This window comes from Peromyscus californicus, unplaced genomic scaffold (assembly GCF_007827085.1).
Source record: "Peromyscus californicus insignis strain IS unplaced genomic scaffold, ASM782708v3 Scaffold_8__1_contigs__length_139910024, whole genome shotgun sequence".
NCBI lineage: Eukaryota > Metazoa > Chordata > Mammalia > Rodentia > Cricetidae > Peromyscus > Peromyscus californicus.
The window spans coordinates 21,267,667-21,289,691 of NW_026294606.1; the positions used below are offsets into that span (position 1 = coordinate 21,267,667).

The following is a 22,025-nucleotide window of genomic DNA, read 5'->3' on the forward strand; positions in this document are numbered from 1 at the left end:
TGTGTGTGTGTGTGTATACACGCGCATGCGCACATGTACTCAAGTGCCTTTTGTTACTAACCATAGCAACTGCTACAAACTCAGCTTCATAAAGAAAGGCAAACAATGAAGGGTCTCCAAGTGTCATCAGTGTTGAGATAGTGTCCTTCCTTCTGTCCGTCCTTCTCACAGACTCCAGGACATGTTGAAGATTACACACACACACACACACACACACACACACACACACACACACACAGAGTTTTAAAAAGTCTATTCCCATCCCAATTCCTTAACTGCAGGTAGGGTCCTCTCGCCCTGACACCATCATGAGGGCCATGGGCTGTTCTAGTTCTGAAGGAGAGCTGCCGGGGCCATGTAAGCCCAGGCACACCAGTCTTTAGGGACTTACACCACACTAAAAACAGCCTGCCATGTTTGCAAATTATTGCAAAAGAAAACCAGCAACCAGGCCTCTCTTTAGCCAATGCCACGGGCAGTAAGGCTAGTCTCCATTCCACAGGGGGCTGTGCCTTCACTGTGGAGAATTAGGTTTGCCCAAACCCTCACCTCGGTGGAAAATCCAGTTCTGTCCCTGGAAGAGATAAAGGCTACCAGAGAGAAGTCAGCTGGCTTCAGGGTTGCTGAGGGAAAGCTTGGATTTTGGATCAGGAGTCAAGTACTTTGTAAACAGCACTTCTCTCAATTCATTCCTCACCCTCAGTTTTTAAGGTTCTGAGCTCTTTGGGAAGGACATAATTATTGCCCGTGGAGCATGATAGCGCATACCTACCAAAACCTCAGCCAGGCTGGAGATGTGGCCCCGGCTACAGAGTGGCCTGGCTAGCATGCAGCAAGCCCTGAGTTTGAACCCCAACTCCAGCACAGTATAAACACAGTTTGTGGGTGTGTGCCTATAATCCCAGCACTTGGGAGGTGGAGGCAGGAGAATTGGAAGGTCATTTTCGGTTACTGACTCTTTACACAGGGAGTTCAAGGCCAGCCTGAGTTGCATGAGACCCCATCTCAAAACAGACTAACTCATGAGGAGCAACCAAAGGTGAGCTTTGTGATTTAGCCAGAGAATTTTTCATCGACAGCCTCTCATAGCTAGCCAAGCCTCCTTTATTTACTAGAAGCAGCTAATGGGCAACCTTTGCCCTACATTTGTCCAGCCTGGCCTCCCTGTGTCCAATCCAGACAGACAGTAGTGCTTTCAAAGTCTCAGCCTTGGCTATGGATGGCAGAAAGTAAGCTTGGCATTGGTTATCATGTCCAGTTCTTGTACATGGCTCACTTCACCCTCTTAGCCCTCTGAGGGAGCTTGCGGGCCACCTGTTACTGCCTTTGCATCAAGGCAGGCCTAGGACCTCTTTGGAGTTACAGACCTTCCCCTCTTGCTGCATTGTGGCACATGGAGCACTCAGCCAATGACTTGGTTTGAATTCCGGCAGCAAGCGCTGACTTGTGCAGTTTTTATTTGCATCTGTTATTGACCTCAGCAGGCCATTATGAGCATTTTTGTGCCTCAGGTCAGTTACTCTGTACTCCTCTCGGCCCTTAGAAATGGGTATAATGACTCTTTGTACATACAGGAGCCAAGCAAGCTTCATCTGTATCCAGTGGCTGCGCTTACAGCATTTGCAAACTAGATTCATATCACATGCCCCCCCCCCTTTTTCTCTACTCTGTCTGCTGTATGTCGTGTTCTTAATAGGTGTGCAGTGCGTCCTCTGTCCAGTCTCAGTAGGGGTCCAGGAAACTAGGAAACATGGGGTGGTTGAGGAGCATTTTAGTTGCCCACACAGAGGCCAGAGGGCGCTTAGCTGGAATTTTTGAGAAGGGTGCTCTTTTACAGACATCTACAGGAGGCAGGGGAAGTAGATGGCTAAAATGACAGTCCCCAACCCACCAAGGACCCCAGCCAGTATGGGCAGACTTTGTGTCATGGAGTGGTGCCGGCATGGAACATCCAAAGCCCGTGTTAGCATCTCTGCCACCACAGCCCGCAAATGAGGTGCTATGCCTGCCCCCTGTCAACACCGGTCTCCACCTTTCTCCCTCCCTCCTCATGTGTCAGGCTCAGATGAGATCCATGACCGGGCAAACCCGTGTGTGAGCCCATGCTTTCACCGCAAAGGCTACTGGGGAAGCAAAGCACTGGCTTGGCTTCACAGGGTCCAGTATGTGCGAGCAGGCACAGTAAAGAAACTGCCAACATGACTACTTCATGATTAGGGGGAAGGTTTTTATTGTGACTAGGAGAGAGAAAATATTGAGGGGCACCTGGAAGAATCCAGAGCAGAGAGAAAAGAAAGCAGATTAGACGTGGCCAGGGCAGTGGGAGAGAATAATGGAGATAGAAAAATAGCAAGAGATAGAGAATGGAGCATGGTGGGAGGGCAAAACTGGGGGGAGAGGGGGAGAGGGGGAGGGGGAGCAAGAGGGAGAGAGAGAGAGAATGGCAAGAGAAGAGAGAGCAAGAGGATAGCAGGAGGCAGACAAGAAGAGAGAGTGGGGGGTAGACAAATCATGTGGATTGTAAGAAGGGAGAGCAGCTTCACGAGGCTGAAGGGCCAGGATCGTGGACTTGGAAATGTGTAACAGGTATTTGTGATACTGAGGGAATTGAGGGAGCCTGGGCTTTGATATACTGTGAAGTGCCACAAGTATATGTCAATTGGAGAGCCATATGTCCCATCTGCCAGAGGTAAGGGAACTGACTCCTTTGGGGGAACAGAAAACCTGTTTCACAATTCCTGAGGAATGCTGGCTTTTATCCAAGACAGAAATCCTCCTATGTCCAGCTTGAGCTCCTTTCTGGATATCTGGGCCGCCTGAGAGACCTAACATACGGAAACTGCCTCTTGCCAAGACTCTCAGGAGGGGTACATCCCACCAAGAAGATAGAGGGGCTGGGCAGACTCCCCAAATGATTCTCCCTGGGTCTCCAAACATGCACACATATCCTTTGGGTTACTTCTCAGTTTCCAGGTAGGATGACCATCACTAGGCCTGGCCACAGATTGGACAGCAGTGTGGAGACAATATAGGTGAAGGTGTTCTCGAACCGGCTTGTGGATAATTATCCCCAGCTGTGATGTGTGGAGCAGGCTCTGGTTTGCCTGGGGCTACGGGAGGGGGCTTGGCTGTTGGTCTCCTAGCTACACTGCTCTTTGGGGTCAGAGGCTGTAAGGCCAGCATGGCTCACAGAGTCTGTCACCTGTCTCCCCTTCCTGAGGAGTGAGGACGGTGGTTCTTTACTTCCTTGGGTAGGATTTGGCCACCTGAGGTACTTTGGTTCTTGCCAGGGCCTGCAATACTATGAGTCTTGATGGCCTAGCTGTCAGGAGTATGACCCAACAATGTTTTTCCCATGGTGCCCTGCCTTGAGATAAAGCCTTGGGCAAGTACGAAGTCTCACAGTACTTTTGGCCAATATGACCAGTGCTGGCTGGTAGAGGGCTGAGCCTTTGTGTGTTTGGTTGTGGAACCCTGTTACCACTGTGGCCAGTTTCCACAGCCACCCTCCTCCCTGATAGTAAGCTGTCAGTTGATCCGGCCGGTTTATTGCCTCAGATGTGGAGTAATCAGACAGTTGACCTCAAGAAGAGAGAGCAACGGCCCTCTTGTCCTGTGGGCAACCTCTGTCCCTTCTTAATTTCCCCTCTGTTCTTCCAACACCAGGCTCTGCCACCCTCATGGCCCCTCACCCTCATCTCATGAGCTCCCAGGGCTGGGGACTTCTTCCTGACTGCTTCTGGTAGCACAGAGGCTCAGGCATTCCGTACAGATCCTTGCCCATGCAGCCATTGTCTAGCCGGAAAATGGGAAGCATGGGGGCTGGTGAGCCGGCTCAGTGGGTAGACGCCTGCCGCCATGCCTAACAACCCGCGTTGAGTTGACTCACACCGTAAGAGGAGAGAACCAACTCTCTCTAGTTATCCTCTGACCGCCACAAGTGTGCCATGGTACAAGTACACCCCCGCAATAAACAATGACTGTAAATAACTTCCCCCCTTTTTAATGGGGAGCATGGAGCCCAGAGATCATAGCCCTGACACGCAGCATGGACCTGGTGTGTATCGCTGGTCTTAGTCATAATTGCTAAGCCTCACCTTCCCCCCTGCCCCGATTCTGCCGTAAACGGGCCACACGGCACTAGTGTGGTGCTTTGTGGGCACAGAATAGTTTGAGTCCTCTTTTCCCTCCTGCTGCACCCCACCCAGCACCTGCTCAGGCTGTGTGGAGGGAGCCCGAGTGGGGACAGTCACCTTGGTAACAAGGAGACTAATAATAGGTTAATAATAGGTTCTTTTGAAAACCCCGGAGTGCCTCACCGAGTCTCTCTGCTGGAGTAACTGCTGAAAGAGCTAGGCATGCAGACAGACACAGGGAGGGGCACCGTGCTGGCGCACACGGAAGGCTGCTGCTGGCCTCCTCTGCTGCCTCAGAGCCGCTTTCTGGAGCTCCCGGCAGGTGATGCAAGTGAGCAGACCGCTGGCAGTCATGGGTAGGCAGTGCCCTAGGATGACCTTTGCCCCTCGGTAGCACTCCTTTGACTAGCTCAGTGGCAGAAAGGAGACCATGGCTGGTGGGATCTGGTCTAACTGGAGCTTGTCTAAGGCAGAATGTTCTAACTAGCTAGTGCTCCAGGAGGAAGTCAGACGGCCAGTGGAGGGATGTTGGATCCAGATGAAGCTGCACCGTCGTCCTCGGTAAGAAAAAGGGAAGTTCGACTCCTGCAAGGAACCGAATTTAGCCAACAGTTAAATGTGCCTGGAGGCAGATTCTCCTCAGATGGCCTGTGGATCCTTCTGAGGGACCCAGTTAGCCTGCTTGAACTTCTGAGCTAGAGAAATGAGAGCTAGCCAAGGAGCATCATCCTGAGCAGTGCGTCAACAAGAGAAGCTGGTGCGGCCATGCAGGGGCACTGGTGGGGACTGTGCAGAACTGCTGATGCATGCGTCAACGCCGTCTTATGCTGGAGGCTCTGGCAGGAAGAGCAATGCTTCCAGATCTTAGCACTTTTCAAGAGCGGCCAGAAACGTGGGCTGTATAACAGGTCTTGTTTTTAAAACAACAACAAAACCAAACATCTTCAGGGCAAATATACTCAGATCCCTCCTCTAAAGCACAATCCTTCTTTAGAGGGTTGTCGTTGCTTTTGTGAGACAGGGTCTCAGCTCTGTAGCCCAGGCTGGCCTCAGCTTTGTGATGACTCCCTCCCGAGTGCTGGGGTTCCGGGCGTGAGCCGCCTGCCACTCCTGGCTTATTTTCCCCTCTTCTCCCCTTCTCTTTTTCTACTGTTTTTGTTCCGGTCCTGGGGATGGAGCAAAGGCCATGTCCATGTGAAACGGCTGCTCTACCACTGAGCCACACTGCCAGCCTCCCTTTTTTGAGATGTTGCCTAATTTGAAGTCTGTGGTCTTTCTTACCTACAGGGAGGATAGTGTTTCTCTTGACAACACTGGCTTTAAGCAGCAGGTAGTAGTTATGTTGAAGACTGTGTGGGGGCCTCCGGAGACACTAGGAGCTGTGGTGAGAATCTACACGGCTGCTATCCTCCTCTACGGCTGGGCTAATGGCTGTTCTAACCCACTGTCCTGCAGGGGATGGAATTGTCTGGCCTGGTAGTCTCGTGGAACCCTGCCATTTCCATTTTCTTTCCTAGTGACTCTGATGGGCTAATGGTCAGCATTCTTCAGCATTCTGCCTATTGCCTCACCGTCCACCGCTGTCCAAAGTGGCTCCTTCTGTGAGGAAACGTGGCTGCTATCGCTCTTCTTCTCTCTGCTTCCAGGATCCAGTTGGTGCCTTGGACTCTGTCCTGAGTGGGGAATGGCAGTCAAGACTCGAGAGGCTGCTCCCCAGGATCATAACCACGGAAGCACAGTGGGCACCATTGCCCATTTCGCAGAACTCAACGGCCGACTGTCCACAGTCCTGGCTATTCCCCTCCTCCACCTTCCTGCCATTCCGTTCAAGCCCACATATGTAACCCGATGGCATGGAAAGGCTTCCAGACCCGCCTACCTGGGGAGCTGGCCATTAGCTCAGAGCTTTGGCTCGCGCAGACTCACCTACTGTCTTCACACCTCTCTTTAACCTCCCCTAGGCCGGAAGCAGCAACTTTTCTTTCCCTTCTGTGTATAGTTACTTCTCGTTGTTATCACCAAATCCCTGACAGAAGCCACTTAAGGGAAGAGAGGTTTATCGTGGCCAGTTCGAGGGGATTCTGAGCGTTAAGGAGGGGAAGGCAGAGCCGCAGGAAGCACACAGGTGGGACTCCAAGAAACAGGAAACAGAGACGGGACAGGACGTGGAAGCACAGTATAAACCTCAAGGCCTTCCATGACCCACTTCCTCCAGCTAGGCCCCACTTCCCAAAAGTTCCACAACCTTCCAAGCAAACACCATGAGCCCGTGGAGGAGGGGAGACATTTCACATCTAAAACAAAACATCTGGGAATGTCCAGGCTGGGCAGAGCTGGCTGGTGACTTCCCAGCAGCACATCTTCAGTGTTACTGTAGGCTCATGGAGATGTCTGGTGTTTGGGGTGTGATCCCTGCTATTCATTCTGTTATAGCAATGCTCACGAAACAGCACAGGATATTTCTGTTTCTCACAGGGCACCTGTGCAAAATGGGACTGCGCAGCAGACCAGAGTTGGACATGGTGCTGGGCCTGGAGACATAGCTCCATGCTGAGGTCAGCAGGACCTGAGGAGTCTCCATTTAGAGACCCCAGCTTGGGTAAAGCCAGGTCCTTGGCTCTGTTGAAGAAAAGAATTTCAGGATGAGCCAGTTAGAAGCCCCGCTGGAGTTTACTAAAAGGCATTTTTAGCAAATGCAAGAAGCAAAGTCAGGAAGGAGGTGTTACGGAATGGAGGTGATTTACCCAGGTGTGGGCTTCTGGAAGGAAGCTTCACTGTCTTTATAACAGTTAGATGTGGGACTTAGGTAATTTCTGGTTAGGATCTTCAAGGGGTTGCTAAGGAGTTTAAATAAGATCACAGAGAGTTTCCTGCAGGTGCAACCCAACAGGGCTGTAATAAGGTGAACTCTGGATCATAGGGACACAGGAAGCTAGGACACCTCTACTGTAAACACGTTAATAGTCTTGTTTGTAAGGCGTGAGGCCCTTCCTCAGGTTACATCCACTCAGGCCTTGAGCTGGGTTTATTGCTATTTTAACACTCTTATCGATATTTCTACGTAAGAAATATTTTTTGAGTGTTGGCGACCTTTGTGAATTGTGCTGGTGAGAGGCTCCAAGCAGACTCCGGAGTAGAGGGTCCCTTCCCATGTCCCTGTAATTTTCCATCATCTTTCTATCCTACCTCCTTGGGGATGGTCTGTAAAGGAGATGGTGGGGCACTTGCTGGACTTGGGGTGAGTCTAGTGTAGAAAGTCTACACGGCTGCTTCAGTTCAATTTCAAGTCCCATCACCGTCAGCCATGATCATTTCCTTTCATTAGTGGTGACCCTCTTTCTGAGCCCAGTGACGGCAACCAGGGCTGTGACAAAGGAGCTGAATATGGGTCACCCTGACCCATTTCCATCTCAAGTTCAGAATTAGCGTGGAAACTTAAGTTGCTCTGAGATTTGCAATGCCACCCAGCCATGCCTGAGGCTCCCCAGCCCCCTCTGTCCTGATTTCTGATGCTCACTCACTACAGTCGAACACTCTCTTCCCAGCCTCCTTTGTGGCTGTATGCTGCAGACATTGCCTGTGTGCATAGGCCCCCGTAACCAGCAATAATGGGGGCCCTGTGGCAGGGTGCACACCGGTGCAAAGAACCACCACACCAGCCTTAAGCTAGGGTGCTAAGAGACAGGGACAGTATACAGGATCAGATGGGCTCTAGCTCAAGGCCCAAATCTGGCTGGTGACCTCCCAGAGGCTCACTTTCCACATCTGTAAGGAGGAGGAGGCGGTATTTGTGTCTGTTTCCCAGGATTGGTACAGACTAAACAGTACAAGGGCATGTAAAGCACGTAGCCTCCTCTGGCAGAAAGTACGTGCTTAACTCATGGATATAGTTGCTTTTTAAAAAATACTTTAAATTATGTGTGTGTTAGGGGGTGGGGTATGTGCGTGTGAATGCAGGTACCTGCAGAGGCCAGAGGCATCAGAGTCCCTGGAGTTAGTTTCAGGCAGTTGTGAGCTGCTCCATGTAGGTGCTGGGGACAGAACCTACTTAGGCCCTTTACAAGAACAGCGTGTGCTCTTCAAAACTGAGCCATCCCTCCAGTCCCTTGTCCTTACTATTTGAAGCAGTGTCATTTTTTTTTCCATGATCAGATGAATCTTCTGAATTGGGAAGATGCATCTGTCAGGATGCTCAGGCAGTTGAAGAGTGGGATTTATCCCTTCAGTGGAGTTTGTACGGAGGAAGGGCCAGGCCGAGTGGGACTGGATAGGTCATCCATGCTGACGCTGTTACTTCTCAAAGTGTGTGTGTGTTGGTGGGGGTGTTGAAGGGTCAAGGGTGGGGGTGGAGCAGGGGAAGGGAAGAGTTGGGAGGAGAGAAAGAGTGGACAAAGACAGGGCTAAATGTCGAGCTGCTGTGAGTGGAGCTGGCTACATGTTCTACATTTGGGTGGCAGGACCGTGAGATGCTGGCATCTGCTGTATCCAGGACTCTGGCTCTCACTTCTGTTTCCTTCACTTCAAGACCTGGTTCTGCTCAAAAAAGAGCAACAACAAAAAGACTTTATTCTAAAAATTAGTGCTGGGTGTGGTGACTGAAGGCATGCATGCCTTCAGTCCCAGCACTCAGGAGGCAAGAGACAGGTGGATCTCTGAGTTTGAGGCCAGCCTGGTCTACCTAGTGAGTTCCAGACCAGCCAGAGATATGCAATAAGACCCTGTCTCCAAGAAAACAAAACAAAAAACAAACCACAAAAATTTTTATGTCTATGAGTACGTATGGAAGCCAGAGGTGGCAGATCCCCCAGGGCTGGAGTTATAGGCTGTTGTGAGCCATCTGACATGGGGTGTTGGGAACCGAACTCAGATCCTCTGAAAGAGCAGTACATTGAACCATTTCTCTAGACCCCCAGCTTAATTTATTTTTTAATGATAGGTTCTTTTAGGAATCTAATGAGCCTAACCTTGAGAAAATTGCACTTCACAACATGCACAGTATTTTTGAAAACAGTCCAGATTTGGTGGTTGCTAGGATCTCAAGTAAGTACCTTTGTTTTAGATCATTTTCTAAAAGGGACATCATCTGAAGGTTGAATAGGCAAACTCCTAACCATGCTTCAGAACCCAGCTAACATGTTACCTCTTGAACAGAGCTTTCTCATTTGCCCAAAGCAGTTGGGCAGCCCCTCTTTCATGCCGTATTGTATTATTCACCCCTCTCTTGGATGATCTGCATCCTGTGATCACTCACTGCCTGGTTGGTTTCCTCTACTGATTGGATTGGGAACTCCTATTCATCTTCCTCATTTGTTGGTTCCAGGGTCTGGGAGTGTTGGAGGTCGGACACTAAATTAGGATAAGGAGTTACCTGCAGAAAAGGTCAAGGGTCAGGGTATAAGTTAGGGTAAGGGGTTACCTGCAGAAAAGACTTCTCTTTATCCTCTGACAAGGGGAGGACGCCCTATCTGATGGAATGTCTTTTGGGGTTTTCCCAGTTCGCTGGGACAGCTGCCTGGGACTTCCAGAGGATAAGGGTCTGTCAGCACAAGTGGAATGATCAGGAGGAAGCGTGGGAACCTGGCATCAGTCTTGAAGATTCCACCCTGATTAGATAAGGGAGTGTGTAGTTGGAAATATGTCGGCGGCGGCGGCGGCGGGGAGGGAGGGAGGTATGCTTTGAAGATCCTGGCTGATTCTGCCTGGGATGGCTCTAGTTCCTGGGTGGCCGCCACCCTCTGCCTGCTCCATGGGAGTTCCCCAGAGTGTCCATGGGAAACTCCTCACCTAGGTTCCCAGGACGTGGAGGCACTATTTGCATGGAGGATCCGCCTACAGAAGTTCTGGTCTCTTGGAGGTCAAGACCTGAGTCGGGACTCAGTCACAACTTTGGAGATCCTGAGTGTGGACGAGGCGAGGGAAACAGCTGCTTACAGATGACTTTAGTATCTCACAGTTGGAAATGTCTTCCCTCTGTAGCATCGATTCCTTTCGAAGGTCATGGGCATTTAGCCCAGTGACAGAAAACACATTCAAAACACATTCAACGAGCTGGAAGAAACCGTGAGGGACCCCAGGAGGGCATCAAGCTGCTTCTGACGAAGAACAGTGCCCCACCCCCCTGCACTGAGAGTATGCTTACCCTCCACTAGGCTCCCTGTCCGTCTCTTGTGTCTCCCAGCTTCAGCTCCATTCCTACGAGGGAAGGTTCCTGTTTTTTTCCTTAATAACCAAGTAGCTCTCTATTTGTTGATGGGGGTTCTGGTCCTAAAAATGAAGTTAGTTTAGACATAGAGGTCTCCAAAGACCGGGCCTTAGATCTGCGTCATTCTACATAGGACAGAGGTCCATGAAAAGGACATTTAAGTAGCCTTCCCCAGAAGGCCCGAGATAGCCTGATGCATTCTCTGCCAGTCACTCTTGGTCATACAGGACTACATGGACAGATGTGGCAGTATCCCAAGGCATTTATTTCTGGGCACAGGGACAGGTCCATCAGTGAGCCAGCTGAGTCTGGAGCTGCAGGATGACAGTTCCCAGTCACTGGAACTGGTGATGTTGCAGGGTGGCTAGTATTGGTCACAGCTGCACTGGGCGCATAGAATGCCTGCCTGATCCCATCGCTGGGAAGGCTGGAGGACTTTGATGGGACTCTCCCAGTGTTCAGGAAACGTTTGGGGCTTGCAGAAACCCAAATGCTTTTTCTCAGCCACTTCTTTGGCCTTTCATCCGCTTTGCCCTTCCTGTGTTTGCAGGGAGATGGAACCCGTGTGTTCTAAGGGCCTTGGTTGAGTTCACTGTAGTGTGAATGTTCTGGGAGACTTTTGGAAGTTCCCACGGCCGGAGTCCTCTGCCTTTGAGGGAAGATGCATTTGCTATGAGGTGTGCTATAACACACTTTATGTGGTACACTGCCACAAGTATATGGGATGGTGGCAATGGCTCTCCCATCCTTTCCTTAGAGAAGGTGCAGTCTGTCTCCTGAGACTGAACTTGGTGAGTCCAAAGCAGCTTTTCCTCCGATGATGCAGCTCTCTGATCCCAACTACTTGGGAAGTTGAGGCAGGAGGATCACAATTCCCGGCTCAGTGGGCTACTAGGGGTATTAAAGTTCTGCCTGGGTGACTTAGCCAAACCTTGCCTCAAAAAAAAAAAAAGGAAGTGGGGGTAGGGCTGTGGGTTGCTGGCAGGAGTCTTGCCTAGTGTGCAACAAGACCTTGTGTTTCACTCCCCAGCACCATAGGCAAAGAGATCCTAAGAGCCGGAGCAGGGGGGTGAGCATGCAAGCAGCCTGAGCCTCTGAAACCTAGAGTTCAAGGAGAGATCCAAGAGATGGGGTCCTTTCCCATCACTCAGAGTAGAGTCTCCCCATCTCCTTCAAGTGTAGAAAACAAAAGCACTAAAGCCACCTGGCATTTCTTTTTTTCTGATCATAACCGGCTATGGAGAACATACACACGTCTTGGGAGTACTTTAGCTCAGTGAGAGAGTACCCACTACGATTGTGTCAGGTCCTCATTCAGTCTGTAGACTGCAAAAGAGAAAAATCAGTCCCAACTCTGGTGACCAGAGTTAAGAGTAAACCACTGTAAACACTGAGGTTTTTCCCTTCCAGCACGTGTGTCTGTCTCCTTAAAGAGTGATGAAATCATAACATGATGAATCAGCTTGTTCGTATACCACTGCATCACAGTCATCTAGTCATTGAACAGTCTTTGTGGGTGTCATCGCCTGTGATGGCTCACTCTTCTGTTGGAAGGCTGCACCCCAGTGTCCTTGCCCATTCTTGGCCGTCTACACAGTTCCCAGGTTTTTGCTTTATAAATAATATGTACAAAGCTCCTTTGGGACAGGAACTGTTTGTGTTTTGGATTTTTTCTTTGATTTCTAGAATTTGCTTATGATGTTCAAGGATAGAGTATACAAAGGTGTTACCAAAACCCATCAGCAAAGCATGGCTGTCACAGACTGCAGGCAGAGGGCTGGAGCCCAGGTGACAATGTATGCAGGATACTCTGACTATGGCCACAACACTGACAACATCTAGTGTATATCCTTGAGGAACTTACTGGATTTGGGAACCCATAGCATGCATCAATAGCCCAAAGGAGGAGATGCTGTACCCACAAGGATCTATCCATGGATTTGGGGTTGGGGTATTGTTCTGTGTGTATTCATCTTCCGTTTTCCAGAGCACTCATCAGAATCCTTTCTCATCTACATAGCTGCCAGGCTCTACCCCTTCGCTGCTCATTTGGGGTGCATGTGGTGAAGTGGATTGTTTTTCTTTCATAGTTTTCATAATAGGATAAATTCCAAAAAGTGTCATTCCCATGTCCAGTAGAGATGGTTTGATTTGGGGGTTTGAGTTAGGGTACAGCATCTGCCAGAGTCCATACTCCACAGGTGCCATACACATGTTGGCAGTATTTGTCACCCATCCTTGTGGGGATAATCTGTTTACAAGAGCATCTGTCCTTGGCAACATGAACCTGTTGTCAGAGCCCTGTGTGATACAGGGACATGGTACCTGGTGATGCAAAACCATCCTTACCTCATCCCTCTGCCAGAGCCTCCATCCTCACCTGGGTTCTAGGAGTTAAAAAGGCTTCCTACTGTGCATGTGTGCTCAGAAGGGACAGCCACACTGCTGTATGGAACTGGCAAGCAGATTCAGGCACTCTGTATGCTTAACGCTGTCACTGAGGGCTGTACCTAGGTGTGCGTGTGGAAGATTGTGGGTATCTGTTGTGTGTCTTTTCTCCACTTTGTGCCAATCACTTCTGTGTGGCTAGCTTGTCCAGTGGGAAAAAGAGAGGGTCCCTACACCATACTGTTACTTTGTCCTGGCAACTCCCTATTCAGGCATCTTTAATTACGGGGCTTCCACAAAGTCAGCGTGTTCAAAGAGTTCAAAGATTTTGTCAAACACTCATAGCCTGGACAAGTGAGTTTTGGGCTTGGTTCATCAGGTCCCTTCTCCTGGGGTCTCTCCCTCTTCTGCAGCCTGAGTGACCACATCTCCATCCGAGGGTCTGTGTACATCAGGCCATGCTTTGACTCTGTAGCTCCCCTACGTATATCTCATCTGGCTGGTTAACCGGTCTGTGTGCTTAAACTCCAGTTGCTGATTCTCCAGGTCCAGCAGAGTTGTTTTCTCCCTCTGAGACTCCTGGCTTTTCCCAGTTTCTGCAGTTCTCTCTTCCTTTGCTCTGTTGTTTGCTCCAGACCCAGAAGCGTTTAGTCCATAGAGGGCTCAGAGAGGCATCGTGCAGGGCCCGTAATGTATACACCCATGTCTGACATAGTAGGATGCCCATTCTTATTTGGCCTAGCTCCAGATAAGCCAAAAGCAATAAGCCCATCCAGAGACAGATGGGGATGGAAGAGGAAGCAGGTACTCCCCAGCCCTAAAATGTAGTGAACACAGGGCTCTTTATGGCATGAGAAAAATATTCAACTAAGCGTTGCCAGTGACCACTTCCAACCATTCCAACAGAATGCAAATTGAACTCCAAATGTAATTCTAGGGTGGGGTAGGGTGGGGAAGGAACAGCCACGAAGCTTTCTGAGTGCCGTTAAGACACGTTTGGTTGAGCATGGAGGCTCATGCCTGTAATCTCAGACTCAGGGGCTGAAGCAGGAAGATCGCTGTAGGTTCCAGGCCAGGCTTGGGCTACAGCGTGAACCCCTGTGGCAGTCAGTCCTCTTACCTCCAAAGGAAGCACTTCCTCACAATGGGACTTGCCTTAACTGGATAGGACCTGAACTTCCATATCTTGGTTCTATGCAGTTGTTTTTTTTCTCTCTGAAAAAGGATATTTTTAGTAACACAGCTTTATTAAAACTTCATGTAACATAAACTTAGTAACTTTTACATATCAGATAATTTTAGGAAAATATATTTTACACATAAAAAGATACTGTATAACTAATATGTAAATATTTTTAAAGTTTTTTTCTTTCTTTCTTTCTTTCTTTTGGTTTTCGAGACAGAGTTTCTCTGAGTAGTTCTGACTGTCCTGGAACTCACTCTGTGGACCAGTCTGACCTCGAACTCCGCCTGCCTCTACCTCCCTGAGTGCTGGGGTTAAAGGCATGCACCTCCACCACCCGGCTTCAAAAGCATTTTATAAGTAAATACATTTTGTTTTTTCAAGTCGAGATTTCTCTGTGTAGCCCTGGCTGACCCAGTATTTGCTCTGTAGACCAGGCTGGCCTCAAACTTGGAGATCTACCTGCCTCTGCCACCCAAGTGCTGGGATTAAAGGCGTGTACCACCACCTCCCAGCTGCAAATAATCAATTCTTATTCTCTACACGTACGTAAAGCCATCAAATAAATCATTTTATGTATTTAGAAATTAAGTATATTTTTAAAGCAGGAAGGCTATATAATACATTAAGCATTACTCTTTAGATCAGTTTCAATAGCTTAATGTTAAAAATAATTCAGGAATACTGAAATATGTAGGATGTACTTGTGTGTGTGGTGCTGGTGATCGAACTCAGGGTCTTGCACACGCTAGGCAATAGATGAAGTACTTTTTTTTTTTTTTTTTTTTTTGGTTTTTCGAGACAGGGTTTCTCTGTGTAGCTTTGCGCCTTTCCTGGAACTCACTTGGTAGTCCAGGCTGGCCTCGAACTCACAGAGATCCGCCTGGCTCTGCCTCCCGAGTGCTGGGATTAAAGGCGTGCGCCACCACCGCCCGGCAGATGAAGTACTTTTATATGTTAGGAAAGAGTATGAAAATGGACACAGGGCTCTGCTCCTCTGGGGTCACAATCTTTTTCCCCAGCATACTGATCTACTACTGTTCTTGCTCTCCCCAGGCATAGGCAAGAATGTCATCTGTGACCGTACTGCCACGCCACTGGACGCCTTCCGCATGATGTCAGCCGCCCACTACTACCCCAAGCTCATGAGCATCATGGGCAACGTGCTGCGCTTCCTGCCAGCCTTCGTGCGCATGAAGGAGCTGATCGAGGAGGGCTATGTGGGCGAGCTGCTGGTGTGCGAGGTGCAGGTGCACAGCGGCAGTCTGCTGGGCAAGAAGTACAACTGGAGCTGCGACGACCTGATGGGCGGTGGCGGCCTGCACTCCGTGGGCACCTACATCATCGACCTACTCACCTTTCTCACAGGCCAGAAGGCCGTCAAGGTCCACGGGCTGCTCAAGACCTTTGTAAAGCAGACGGACCACATCAAGGGTATCCGTCAGATCACCAGCGATGACTTCTGCACCTTCCAGATGGTGCTGGAGGGTGGAGTGTGCTGCACCGTGACCCTGAACTTCAACGTTCCTGGAGAGTTCAAGCAGGACGTGACTGTGGTGGGCTCTGCCGGGAGGCTTCTGGCAGTAGGCACTGACCTCTATGGACAGCGCAATAGCGCCCCGGAGCAGGAGCTGCTGCTGCAGGACACTACATCCGTGAGCAATTCCCTGCTGCCTGAGAAGGCGTTCAGCGACATCCCCTCGCCCTACCTGCGGGGCACCATGAAGATGATGCAGGCAGTGCGCCAGGCCTTCCAGGATCAGGATGACCGGCGCACGTGGGACGGTCGGCCTCTTACCATGGCTGCCACCTTCGACGACTGCCTGTATGCTCTCTGCGTGGTAGACACCATCAAGAGGTCCAGCCAGACTGGAGAGTGGCAGAACATTGCCATCATGACAGAGGAGCCGGAGCTGAGCCCCGCCTACCTGATCAGTGAGGCTATGCGCAGAAGCAGGATGTCCCTCTACTGTTAGCAGTGGGACCTGGTGGACTCGACCTGCTGCGTGGGGCCAGTTAGGGGGAAATGCTCTGTGGAGAGGGTAGACATAGGTGGGGATTGTGGGAAGGGCAGCGTGAATGCACAGCGTAAGAGGGTGGTCCCGGTCCTCGGTAGAGGGCCCCCCAAATCCAAGGTGGTGGTGGGCCGACTTCATATTCAGGAGGGCGTGCCCTCCTAGTTGGGTATGTGATGAAAGGAAGGAGGTTTACCTAGCACCTTTGTACTCCATTACTGTGAGAAGCAAGGAGGGGCTGCCCCCTGCCCTACCTCATCCATCCACATATCTTGGCCGTCTTTGCAAGCCAAGGCTGTGTATCTGATGACAAGCTCAGTGGGAGCTAGGCTCTCTGTCAGCGCCCTCCACTGGCAGGAGAGGGCACTTCATCAAGTGTCTACAAAGGATTTTTTGGTGTTTTTGTTTTTTGGTGGTTTTTTTTGTTTTTTTTTTTTGTTTTTTTGGTTTTTTTGTTTTTTTTTTTTTTTTTTTTGGTGTAGGGAGGTAGAGGAGGTGAGTGGGGCTGGTAAAAAAAAAAGTTGTAATTCCAGGAAGCCACTGTGTGTTTTACTTTAAGGATCTGAAGGAAAAGTACTTGGTAGCAAAGTGCACAGCTTCCTTGATTGCTTTGTGTCCTAGGAAGCGTCAGGGCCTATCTGACTGGCTCACTGATGTTCACCTGGTATGGTGGGCTTCTGCAATGGAGAGCGAATGAGGTGGTAAGCTGTACCTCTGAGGTGACCAAGACAACAGACAGGCTGCAGGAGCCACTTCAGAGCCCTCCTTCCGTAGGGGGTGGGACTAGTGTGAGTGGCAATCCAGGGGTCCTGCCATGCTCTCTAGGCAACGCTAAGAATGCCACACATAGCATGGGCTTGCCTGTCGCTGCCTGTCTGGGTCAGGACAGCTGCATTCCTGGGTGTTGCAGTATGAGCTCCCCAAAAAAGGGAACATGAGCCCAGCCCCAGAGTTGCTGTAAGCCCAACTGCCAAGCTGAAGAAAGACACGGAGGAGGAAAGACATTAGACATTTGTGGGTTTAAACAGGAAGCCATTCCCTTCACTTCCACAGAACACTTTTCCCTTCAGAAGAGCCAGGGCTCTTTCCCTTCCTTACCTTTGGCCTTGGCTTTTAGGATTCTGACGGCTGGAAACTTTTGAATAGGTATTAAGACAAAAAGCCAACAGAGAACATATTTTCAGTGTTTCTAAAATGGGGCTTTAGATCCCCAAGAGGGGTCTACGTAGGTGGAGAAGGTTCACGTTGAGAAAAAAAAAATCTTTCACTTCCTCTCCTTGTCTTTTTACCCTCCGTGTGAAACTAGAGATGGACCAGTACTGGCTTAGATGTCGGCAGAGACAAAGCCTGTTGTCACATGGACACATATTTGCAAATGTTTGCTATCCTCAAATATGACTAAAACAGTCTTTAAAACTCGAGTCTGGTCTTAAAGAAAGGTCAAGACTGAAAACAGGGAGTTCTCTTTTTCTTGGTTGGCTTTGCTAACCTTCACCGGGCATGGGGTAGTTTTGAGCCTGGGTATAGACTAGTCCCTGTAAGTAGTCTGCTTAGAATCCAGGCAGTGCTCCTCCCTGGGACCCTGGTAATTCACAGGCACAGTCATACTGGAGCCCACACACCAGTGGAATGATGGTCCTTTTCTAGCACGAAGGAGCGGATGCTGCCTTGCTCGGAGCCCCTGTTCAACATGGTAAAGGTAGCTGATTGGTTGCCACCCCTTATGGCCAGTGTTTCAGGTTTACACTCTCAGACCAAAACTGATAATCTGTGCACAGGGCCACATCATAGACTTTTTGGCTTTTTTGGTTCCTGCTCTCATAAATTGCTCTTTAGGAAAGCAATTTTTCCTCTAGCTACCCTGAAAATCTGTGATTAAGGATGAAATCAGGGACATAGTAGACAACTCCAAGTCATTTACCTGAGTAGATATTCTTGTGATTTCAATTTTTCAATTTTTTGTTTCTCTACTTCCCTCATATTTGAGGTTTTCCCTCTAGAGGCCTCTGGTCTCTGTGATAAACATGCCGGGTCTAAAACCAAAACTTTCATTTGAGGTTAGGGGCTGTAGAAAGAATATGTGTTCTTCGGAAGAAGCATGAGTAAGTAGTGAGTGTACTGAAGTTGTAGCGACTGGAATGCATGTGGTAGAGGTAGAAACAGGAGGGGGAGGCAGTTCTTCAAATGTAAAAATGACAACAGATGGTCTGGGGCCTTCTGTAGGGCTCCTTCGGCCCTTGGCATCTCACATGCAGATTTCTGATCAGCTACAGCAATATGAGACCGGAATCCAAGCTTTCGACAACACTCTGCAAATTGACTTTGATCTAAGTTCTGGCAATAACCCAGCCACTTTCTATTTTTTTTTTTTTACTTGGTTTAAAGGCCTGGTGGAACAGAGGCTGTTTGGGGCCTTTTCATTCATTTTCCCCTGGCCTTGTTCCCATCATTTTATATATACATTATTTTATATATGGCCTCTACAAAAGTCCAGATTCCCAGAGATTTTTAAATAGGTATACACAAGTGTTTGGGAATGGCCCAGGTTCTGCAAAGCTTGGAGTCTAGAACTCCTCTGTGGTCACTGTCAGTTCCCTAAGACTTCTCCCCTCCATGGTAAAAAATATACACAAGTGTTTGGGAATGGTCCAGGTTCTGCAAAACTTGGAGTCTAGAACTCCTCTGTGGTCACTGTCAGTTCCTCTAAGACTTCTCCCCTCCATGGTAAAAATTGCATCATGGGGTTCCTTCAAAGCATCTTAGAATCCTTGGTAGCACGTCCCATAGTGTCAGGTCCTGTCAGCACTCAAGGTAGCGTCACCTGGCTTACCCACTGAACACAGAGTGTTGTAGATGCATCATCTTATTATCTATAAAATTAGTATTGGGTTCTGTCTCATTCCCTCTGTGTACATATGAAGATGTAACACGCCCAAAGCCACACAGTGAGTGAGCAAGCCACAATTTGTACTTTCGCTGTTCTTGCCAGGAAAAGCATTCCTCATGAAGCCCTGTAGGGGGCGTGCTCCCACCCCAAGGAGCCACTGTAAGAAGAGAGGACTGAAAGCCACAGCACTCTCCTTGTTGAATAAGATGCAAAATTTGATGTCCTGCCAACAGGTTGGCAATTGCAGCTGCCTACAGAAGCAGCGGGGTTTTCTTCCCCTTCCCAAATGGAAATGTCACTCGACTTCTTTTGAGGTGGATTTCCTGTGTTGAGCTTTAATTGTAGATGACTCGGCAACCCTCAGCTCTGGGGACTTTCTAAGCATTGTTGGCTATGATAGATGGCCTTGGATTTTGTTGCTGAGGCCGAAGTATAACATAGGAAGACATCTTTTCGAAGGAAGGGGGGCTTTGGGGTTTGTTTGGGCCTTGGGTTTTAGCTGTGCCATTCATTGTTCCATCAAACGCTTTCTTCCTTCATCTTGTACAGTGACTGTAGCCATTGAACTTGACCTGTGGTTATAAATTAGGTTTCTGATCTGGTCTCCTTTTCCAGTGGGTACTGCAGGAAATAAGCTCTGTTAAGGATGCCCTGAGGAGAAAGTCAACCCAATAGCACATGAGAGGACTTCAGAGTGGCATCTCTCAGATTCTTCCTTTGATAGCCAAGAGAGGAATATAATGGCCAAGGTCATCCGCTTCTTTAATGGTAGATCCGGGGTTGGGAAGCCCATTTTCCTGATTCTCAGTTTCTTCCTAACTTCACCAACCACACAGGGAAGGAAGGCTCATCCAGGTGATCAGTCTGGGTAGGTAATAGGCCAGAAGGAGAACACAGACCCGCACTGGACAGTATTCACTAAGCTGTGACAGGCAAGCCCTTATTTTCCAAACACGTTACAAGACTATGTGTATGTTAGGGACAGAAGCCAAGGCTTTGTGAATGCTAGGCAAGCTCTCTACCACTCAGCCACACTTCCAGCCTCAATTGTGTCTTCAAAGTAATCAGAAAACTTGTGACTATAGCAGAAGGGTTATCTCTAATTTGCACCTTTATGGAGGTGAGGGGACAGAGTCAGATGTTCACCTTGAGGAGGACTTGAGGCCCACTCTACTATTGCCTGTTGTCCTGATGCTGGATACAGATTCTGACTCTGACTAGCCTATGACTCTTGCTCCATCCACTGGTGATTTCCTTTGTCCACCAAACCCCTGGAGTTTGCAGAACAGGGTGATAATGGGGAACTTGGGGAAAATAGCACCTGTCTGACCATCCTGTTTGTTTCCTTTGGACAAGGCAGGGGGGTGAAGAAGGGAACGTTCCAGAGTCTACGGTATGGCTCCAGGGTCTTCTCTGGCACTTGTGTTGTTCCAATGGCCACCCTGGTCAGTGTCTGGCAGGTGGATCATGTTCTGAGTTTAGCTGGGGCTTCCAGAACTTCTCCGCAGAGCTGTTACACCCTCTTGTACTTCTCTAAGGGTGAGAGGCTCGTGGTCTCCTCGGAGTTTGGCAATCTGAATGACTGCATCAGTAAAGGGGAGGTAGCCAACCCAACTGGCCTTTTCTTCCCTGCATCAGGGTCCTTATTTGCTGGAGCCCTTGAGGGCCAAAGAAGCCTCTGGCTCTCTTCCAGGCTACTGACATGTTGCACTACTGAATCCTCTCAACTCTGCTGCAGCCCTTTGTTTACACCAGCAGAGAACAGAGTGATGACAAGAACATTCTAGCTGAAATGCTTGATGCTCAGTGCAAAGCTCGCCTGGGTCAGTGGAGCAGGGAAGTCATCCTGGCCATGGAGTCACCGTATCACTGTTGTCTCCTGTGCCCTGTCCAGCTCTCTGCTGTCCCCTGCAGCCACCATAAGGGCTAGGCTGTTCAACGAGCCCCATAGCTTCTAGGAAATGCAGTGGCTTATTTGTAGTGCCGAGTGACATCCCAGGCAAAGAAGCAAAAGCCTGTGACCTGCCCCGCCCCTTTATTCTGCCCCGCCCCTTTATTCTGCCCCGCCCCTTTATTCTGCCCCGCCCCTTTATTCTGCCCTGCCCCTTGTTTAGGGGAGGGGGAACTTTCTAGCAATTACGGCTTTGTTTGCTGCCTGGTGCTTTTATAGTATGTCATTTGTTTTCATTTCCTTTTTTAAAACCAAAATTGCATTGGTTTGGCTGTCATTGTCAAGTGTATATTTATTGTTTTACAGATGTGAGTATATATGTATGTATATGTATAAAACCAAACTTATGTATAAAAAGTCAAAGCATGTACACTAGATATTTTAAAGTTATTTATCAAAGGGAAAAGATGTGTGTTATAAAGTAAAACAGAGTCTATATTTTATATATAATGTAGATAGCAAAAGATAGCTTATAAATTATAGAAGGTTTTACTTTTTGTTTTCTATTATTAAACAAAAAAAGAATTTTAAAAGGTATTTAAAGGAGAACAAATGCAATAGTGCTTAGTGCTTTTGAGGCAAACCGCTAAGGAGTGGGAGGTGGCCCGCCCTCCCTCTGCAGTTCCAGGCTGAGCCGATGGTACCCACGGTGCCTTGTGATGCTCTGGGCCAGGGCAGGCATGCTCAGCCAGCTGTCTGGGCTGCTGTGGCATTGCTTCCAGCTGTTGAGTGGCTTTGATGGGATGAGCATTGGTGGGAAAAGGACGGAAGTGGCAAATAAAGTCTTCAAAGAAGAGGTGATTCCAGCCTGGTTGTGTTTTTCTAACCCCAGATGCTCTTGATTTGGGAATTGCTCAGTGTGTGGGCACTGAAGCAAGGAGGGGGTACGCTTGGGGGAGGGGGCTTTGAGGTGAGGCTGTCAGCATCCCTGAAGCTAAAAAGGCGGGAATCATTGAATACGTACTAGAGCAATCTGCTTCAGATCGTTATTTTGAAAATGTTGAAATAGAACCTACTTAAGTATGTATTTGTAGCTACATGCATGTGTGAGTGTGTGGCAGAGGCTAGACCAGGGAAGGAGATAAAAGCACAACTTCACATCAGAGAAGCAAATTTCAGAATTTTTTCACATTTCATAAAGCCGTTTTAAAGCAGTGGCACATGCCTATAATCCCCGTATTCTGGAAGTAGAGACAGGAGAATCAAGAGTTTGAGTCCATCCTCAGTCATAAAATTTGAGGCCAGCTTGGGCTGCATGAGAGC

At 49.0% G+C, this 22,025-nt stretch overlaps 1 protein-coding gene across 5 annotated transcripts in view; it reads left to right on the top strand.

Annotated features, from left to right (window-relative positions):
• The window catches only part of Gfod1 (glucose-fructose oxidoreductase domain containing 1), a 106,173-nt gene extending 84,610 nt beyond the window's left edge, over window positions 1–21,563 (top strand). For all 5 annotated transcript variants that reach the window (XM_052727361.1, XM_052727362.1, XM_052727365.1 and 2 more), the window contains exon 2: window positions 14,966–21,563. In XM_052727361.1, the coding sequence (XP_052583321.1) occupies window positions 14,966–15,885 (920 nt within the window). In that variant the 3' untranslated portion in view covers window positions 15,886–21,563. The remainder of the gene's footprint in view (window positions 1–14,965) is intronic.
• Window positions 21,564–22,025: the final 462 nt, after the last annotated feature.